Raw genomic sequence first — 7,847 nt, 5'->3', positions numbered from 1 at the left:
CTAATTAAACTAAAGAGCTTCTGCACAGCAAAAGAAACTACCATCAGAGTGAACAGGCAACCTACAGAATGGGAGAAAATTTTTGCAATCTGCTCATCTGACAAAGGGCTAATATCCAGAATCTACAATGAACTCAAACAAATTTACAAGAAAAAAACAAACAACTCCATCAAAAAGGTGAAGGATATGAACAGACACTTCTCAAAAGAAGACATTTATGCAGCCAAAAGACGCATGAAAAAATGCTCATCCTCACTGGCCATCAGAGAAATGCAAATCAAAACCACAATGAGATACCATCTCACACCAGTTAGAATGGCAGTCATTAAAAAGTCAGGAAACAACAGGTGCTGGAGAGGATGTGGAGAAATAGGAACACTTTTACACTGTTGGTGGGACTGTAAACTAGTTCAACCATTGTGGAAGACAGTGTGGCGATTCCTCAGGGACCTGGAACTAGAAATACCATTTGACCCAGCCATCCCATTACTGGGTATATACCCAAAGGATTAGAAATCATGCTGCTATAAAGACACATGCACACGTATGTTTATTGCGGCATTATTCTGCTGCGGGAAGTCAGGGACCCCAAACGGAGAGACCAGCTGAAGCCATGGCAGAAGAATGTGGATTGTAAAGATTTCATGGACATTTATTAGTTCCCCAAATTAATACATTTATAATTTCTTATGCCTGTCTTTACTGTAATCTCTAAACATTAATTGTAAATATTTCATGGACACTTATCATTTCCCCAATCAATATCCTTGTGATTTCCTATGCCTGTCTTTACTTTAATCTCTTAATCCTGGCAGCTGAGGAGGATGTATGTCACCTCAGGACCCTGTAATAATTGCATTAACTGCACAAATTGTACAGCATGTGTGTTTGAGCAATATGAAATCTGGGCACCTTGAAAAAAGAACAGGATAACAGCAATTGTTCAGGGAATACGAGAGACAACCTTAAACTCTGACCGCTGGTGAGCCGGGCGGAACAAAGCCATATTTCTCTTCTTTCAAAAGCAAATGGGAGAAATATCGCTGAATTCTTTTTCTCAGCAAGGAACATCCCTGGGAAACAGAATACATGCCTGGAGGTATAGGCCTATAAACGCCCCCCCGCCAGGTGTGCCTGTCTTTTATGGTCGAGACTGCAGGGGTGAAATAGACCTCAGTCTCCCATAGAGCTCCCAGGCTTATGAGGAAGAGGAAATTCCCACCTAATAAATTTTGGTCAAACCGGTTGATCTCAAAACCCTGTCTCCTGATAAGATGTTATCAATGACAATGGTGCCCGAAACTTCATTAGCAATTTAATTTCACCTCGGTCCTGTGGTCCTGTGATCTCGCCCTGCCTCCGCTTGCCTTGTGATATTCTATTACCTTGTAACGTACTTGATGTCTGTCACCCACACCTATTCGCACACTCCCTCCCCTTTTGAAAATCCCTAATAAAAACTTGTTGGTTTTTGCGGCTTGTGGGGCATCACGGAACCTACCGACATGTGATGTCTCCCCCCGGATGCCTGGCTTTAAAATTTCTCTCTTTTGTACTCTGTCCCTTTATTTCTCAAGCTGGCTGACGCTTAGGGAAAATAGAAAAGAACCTACGTGAATATCGGGGCAGGTTCCCCAATACTATTCACAATAGCAAAGACTTGGAACCAAGCCAAATATCCAACAATGATAGACTGGATTAAGAAAATGTGGCACATAAATATCATGGAATACTGTGCAGCCATAAAAAATGATGAGTTCATGTCCTTTGTAGGGACATAGATGAAACTGGAAACCATCATTCTCAGCAAACTATCACAAGGACAAAAAACCAAACACAGCATGTTCTCACTCATAGGTGGGAATTGAACAATGAGAACACATGGACACAGGAAGGGGAACATCATACACCTGGGCCTGTTGTGGGGTGGGGAGAGGGGGGAGGGATAGCATTAGGAGATATACCTAATGTAAATGACGAGTTAATGGCTGCAGTACACCAACATGGCACATGTATACATATGTAACTAACCTGCACGTTGTGCACATGTACCCTAAAACTTAAAGTATAATAAAAAAAAGATTTATCATGTATTCTTAACATTTTGTGTGCATATACATACATTTTTTGTCTTAAATATACTCTTGTAATGTTAGGAAATTTGGACAATTTTCCACGTCACTATACACAGTTTTGTTTTGTTTTTTTTTTTTTTTGGAAACATAGTCTTGCTCTGTTGCCCAGGCTGCAGTGCAGTAGTGTGGTCATGATTTACTGTAACTTCTAACTCCTGGGCTCAAGCAATCTTCCCACCTCAGTCTCTCAGGTAGCTAGGACTACAGATGCACGTTACCACACCCGGCTAATTAAAAAAAAAAAAAAATTTTTTTTTTTTTTTAAGAGATGGGGTCTCAGTACATCGCCTAGACTGGCCTCAAACTTCTGGACTCAAGTGATCCTCCTGCCCTGGCTTCCCAAAGTGCTGGGATTACAGGCGTGAGCCACTGTGCCCAGCCTACTTCATTCTTTTGTTTTTGTTGTTGTTGCGTGTTTTTTACCTAGAGCCACCTGAATAGTCATACTTCATTCTTTATAGCTGTACAGTTCCTATTGAATGAATAGCACACCATAATTTGTTTAATAATTCCTCTGATAAATGACATTTCAGTTGTTTCTACTTTTTGTTATTACAAAGCAATGCTGCAATGACCATTATGTTAGTCCATTTTTGCGTTGCCATAAAGGAATGCCTGAGGCTGGTTAATTTATAAAGAAAAAAGTTTATATTTTGGCTCATGGTTCTGCAGGAAGTACATAAAGCATAGTGCCAGCATCTGCTTCTGGTGAGGCCTCAGGAAGCTTCCAATTGTGGCAGAAGGTGAAGTGGAGCCAATGTATCACATGGTGAGAGAGAGATTAAGAGAGAGAAGGATGAGTGCTCTTTCAACTATCAGCTCTTGTAGGAACTCATACAGAGAGAACATACTCATTATCCTGGGGATGGCACCAAGCCATTCATGAGGGATCCACCCCCATGACCCAAACATCTCCCACCAGGCCCCACCTCCAATGCTGGGGATTACATTTCAACATGTGATTTGGGGGGGCCAAACATCCAAACCATAGCAAGCGTTCTTCCCAAAAAAAAAAAAAAAATATATATATATATATATATACACACACACACATATTGTTTTATTTTAGTTTTTTGTTTGTTTTTTTGTTTTGCTTTGTTTTAGAGACAGTGTCTCACTTTGTCACCCAGGCTGGAGTGTAGCTCACTATAACCTCCAACTCTTAGGTTCAAGCAATCCTCCTGCCTCAGCCTCCTAAGTAGCTGGGACTAAAAGTGCATGCCACTGTACCTGGCTGTGTGAGATTATTTTTTAGTGACTGCTTACTCCACTAGAATGTAAACTTCTTGAGGGCAGGGGCTTTATTTGTTGCCATATCCCCAGTACTTTATTCCTAGTGCCTAGTATATAGTTAAGTGTTTAATAAATACTTGAACGCTTACTACTTTAAACCCACCAGATGGACAAGCGTGAAGTCAGAGAATACCAAGTGCTGACAAGCACGTAAAGCAAGAGGATTCTTGTATCCTGCTGAGAGCGAAAATTAGTGCATGTGCTTTAAAAAGCAATGAGATAACTCAAATATGAATATTCTAGCACCAACCATTTTCATTCCTGACATATATTCAATATACTTTCGCACAGGTGCTTTAGGAGAAATGTACAAGAGTTTTATTGTAGCATTCTTTGTATTATATTGCACAAAAGCACTATACAAAATTGTACAAAAGCATTGTAAAATTTGGTATATTTCTCTCTCTCTCCCTCTCTCCACACACGTATCACAGACATTATTTTTTTATTCTGAATTATTTGGGAATAAGTTCACGACATCATGACCAAATAAGAAAGTTGCAGGATTAACATTTACAAAATATTCAAAATATGCAAAACAGTACTATAATATTTATAAATACATACATATATAAAAGCAGAAAGATAGGAATAGGAATAATAAACACTGAATTCAGGCAAGTGGCCGCCTTGGGGAGGAAAAGGAAATGTGTTCAGGAATGAAGCCTCGCTATCTGGAATATTTTTCTTAAGCTGTGTTGAGGGTACATATTTGTTATTGGCTGTACCTTTTTTGCAAGACATATACTTCAAAATTTTTAAAAGCATCCATTTATTCCTATTTGAATGAGAGTTTTTAAAAATCAGGAATGGGCTGGGTGCAGTGGCTCATGCGTGTAATCCCGACCGTTTGGGAGGCCGAGGTGGGTGGATCACCTGAGGTCAGGAGTTTGAGACCAGCCTGGCCAACAAGGTGAAACCCCATCTCTACTAAAAACACAAAAATTAGCAGGGCATGGGGGCGCTCTCCTGTAATCCCAGCTACTCGGGAGGCTGAGGCAGAAGAATGGCTTGAACCAGGAGGCGGAGGTTGCAGTAAGCCGAGATCGCGCCACTGCACTGCAGCCTGGGCGACAGAGTGAGACTCCATCTCAAATATAGAAAAGAGAAAAGAAAGGGAAAAAAAGGAAGAAAGACAGGAAGCAAGCAAGCAAGCTCAAGGGTTCTCGGCGTGGGCCATCCTCAAGGCCATCCGCAGATTTTCTCGCACTCTTTGCTCCACCCCAACGTGCAACAAGGACAACCGGCTGCCGCCTCCAGCTTCCAGCAGGGCTAGAAGATGCGCTGCCCCGGGCGGCCAGAGCCGTGCAGAACAAACCGCAGGACGGAATTACGGGCTGCCGGCCGCGCCTGCCAGGCTTGGAAGCGGACTCGCCCCCAGGGCCCCCGCCCTAGGAAGCCTCCGGTCGGAAGCTTCCCAAGCAAGCCGCTGCCCTGCGGCTCCGGCGCGAGGCGGCGTGGGCGTGGGCGTGGCCCTGGCGCGGCGGCGCGCGCGGGGTGAAGGGAGCCCGGCGCGCTGGCTGCTGCGACGGCGGCGGCTGTGGCGACGGCGGCGGTTGCTGCGCCGGGTACTGGAGTCGCTGCCTGAGGCGCAGGCGCCGTGGACTCAGCCCGCCCCGGGCCTGGGCTCGCTGTGGACTCGTCATGGCGACCGAGCAGAGGCCTTTCCACCTGGTGGTGTTCGGCGCGTCTGGCTTCACCGGCCAGTTCGTGACCGAGGAGGTGGCCCGGGAGCAGGTGGACCCGGAGCGGAGCTCCCGCCTGCCCTGGGCCGTGGCGGGCCGCTCCCGGGAGAAGCTGCAGCGGGTGCTGGAGAAGGCGGCCCTGAAGCTGGGTACGGGGGCGGGGCGGGACGGAGCTGCGCGGGCGGCTGGGCCGGGGACCCCGCGTCGCCCCAAACGAGCGTTTCTCCCGCAGGGATGCGCCCCACGTGTCCCCGAGCCCCGCGTGAGGACAGGAAGAGGAGAGGGAGGGATGTTTCAAATAGTGCCATAGCTTTGTCCCACCTCCTTAACTGTGTGTGTGTGTGTGTGTGTGTGTGTGTGTGTATATATATACACACACACACACACACACACTTTTTTTCTTTCTTTCTCCTCTTTCCCGCTTTTTGCATTTCTGCCTCAGTCTGGGGAGCTCCCCTGGCGAAATGGTCAAGAACTTGAGTTGTCCCTCTCTGCTTCATCCTGCCCCGCAGCAGGGGCACCTGTTGAGTCTGCGGGTTTCTTGATATTTGGTCGGAGAGGAGAGGAGGGCTTTGGTCTCTTGGAGATCGGAGTCTCCCTTTGCCTCGTGTTTTGAGGACGGGAGAGCAAGCTTACGAGTTGTACTGACAGTGTCTTTGTGGCTATTCTGTTTTTGTTTCTTGTTTTGTGTGTAAGAATACTCCAGCAGTCTTCCTCTTCAGAGAATAAAAAGTGTGTATTTCTGGTTTAGACGCTTACGTATTCTCTAAGCATTCAGGTAGCATGTATTTATTGATAATCTAAGCATTCAGGTAGCATATATTTATTGATTCTCTAAGCATTAAGGTAGCATATATTGAGTGACCTTGTCCATGCTAAGACCTGTCCCGAGTCTGGGGTGCAGGATGGGACAGAGAGGAGACAGACACACGGATCCCGCTGCCTTCATGGCTGGGGAGACATCTGACTTACGACTCCGTAGCCTTTAAATTTGGCTATTAACTCCCCACCGTAGATTTCCCTTATACAGACACCCATTAGAGTTCTGGAAATATTACATTCTTTCTGTTTAATCTGCTTTCATACAATGCCCTGCTCGGAGTGCTTTTATTCGTGGTTATGTACAGAAGACACCACGTAGGCTGGACTGTCCTACAGCTTTTGGTGCTGACACTACCAACACATAATTCTGACCAAAGAGCTTTTTGGTCGTTGTTTTTCCAAGAGAAGTAATTTCACTATGAAAATATATGCTTCCATTTCTTTTTCCGGCTCAGCAAGATCGTACCGGTACAGCCTAGTCCCTTACCATATATAATGCCCAAATCAAGTTTTATTGTGGGGGATATAACTTCACCTATTGAAACCTGCATCACTTAGTTGAGCCAGTTAATTCCAATTATTTTCTTATGAGCCTGTGTGTGTTTATATAGCGTGTGCTTTTCACTTCACAGTTCTAATTTTTTTTGTTTGTTTGTTTGCCATTCTCCTGCCTCAGCCTCCTGAGTAGCTGGGACTACAGGCGCCTGCCACCACGCCTGGCTAATTTTTTGGATTTTTAGTAGAGACGGGGTTTCACCGTGTTAGCCAGAATGGTCTCAATCTCCTGACCTCGTGATCCACCCTTCTTGGCCTTCCAAAGTGCTGGGATTACAGGCGTGGGCCACTGCACCCGGCCCTGATGGTTTTGATGTTAACAGTCAGTCCGAGACTCTCCATCACCTACAACTGGATCATAGTAATTGTTTAGTAGTTGATGAGAAACTTTTTAAATTTATTTTATTTTTTTTATTTTTTTGAGATGGAGTCTCTCTCTGTCGCCCAGGCTGGAGTGCAGTGGTATGATCTTGGCTCACTGCAAGCTCCGCCTCCGGGGTTCACGCCATTCTCCTGCCTCAGCCTCCCGAGAAGCTGGGACTGCAGGCGCCCGCCACCATGCCCGGCTAATCTTTTGTATTTTTAGTAAAGACGGGGTTTCACCGTGTTGGCCAGGATTGTCTTGATCTCCTGACCTTGTGATCCGCCCACCTCGGCCTTCCGAAGTGCTGGGATTACAGGCGTGAGCCACCGCACCTGGCCGAAACTTTATTTTTTTAAAGACTAGGTCTCATTCTGCCACCCAGGCTGGAGTGCAGTGGCATGATCACAGCTCACTGCAGCCTTGACCTCTGTGTCTAAGTGATTCTACCACCTCAGCCTCCTGAGTAGCTGGGACTGCAGGCTATGCCACCATGTCAGATAATTTTTTTTTTTTTTTTTTTTTTAGTAGAGACAAGGTCTTGCTATGTTGCCCAAGCTGGTCTGGAACTCCTGAGCTCAAGAGATCTTTGCACCTTGACTTTCCAAAGTGCTGAGCCACTGCCCCTGGCCAAGAAACTATTTTTATGACATAAATTTCTTGTTGGAAAGGAAGTCTGGATAGTTATCTGCTCAGCATTTAAACTTGATTGTGAAATTGTCATGTTGCACAGGGTTGTTATTTACACAACGCTTTTCGATTTTTTTAAAAGGTCAGTTTTTTAGTAACCCTTAGTGTTAACTCAGTTTTCCTCATAATCTTTTCCTTTTGTATTACCTGATTAAAAACAGTTTTATCTTTTGTCTAAGCGGGAGAGCTAGCTTTCAGTATATCAGTGTATTTGGTAATTTGCTGTCACTGATTACTGTAAAAAGAAGGTAAGGAAGATGTAATCCCCTACCGGGATTTACTTTACTTCATTTGTTTCTTATTTTA

General features: G+C 45.0%; 1 protein-coding gene across 1 annotated transcript in view; it reads left to right on the top strand.

Annotated features, from left to right (window-relative positions):
• The first annotated feature begins 4,852 nt into the window (after positions 1-4,852).
• SCCPDH (saccharopine dehydrogenase (putative)) overlaps positions 4,853-7,847 on the top strand; it is a 55,370-nt gene continuing 52,375 nt past the window's right edge. The window contains exon 1 of the mRNA XM_054482059.2: positions 4,853-5,262. Within this exon, the coding sequence (XP_054338034.1) occupies positions 5,073-5,262 (190 nt within the window). The 5' untranslated portion in view covers positions 4,853-5,072. The remainder of the gene's footprint in view (positions 5,263-7,847) is intronic.

The sequence above is a fragment of the Pongo pygmaeus genome, chromosome 1, assembly GCF_028885625.2.
Source record: "Pongo pygmaeus isolate AG05252 chromosome 1, NHGRI_mPonPyg2-v2.0_pri, whole genome shotgun sequence".
Taxonomy (NCBI): domain Eukaryota; kingdom Metazoa; phylum Chordata; class Mammalia; order Primates; family Hominidae; genus Pongo; species Pongo pygmaeus.
This window is presented reverse-complemented; position numbering and strand designations above follow the sequence as displayed.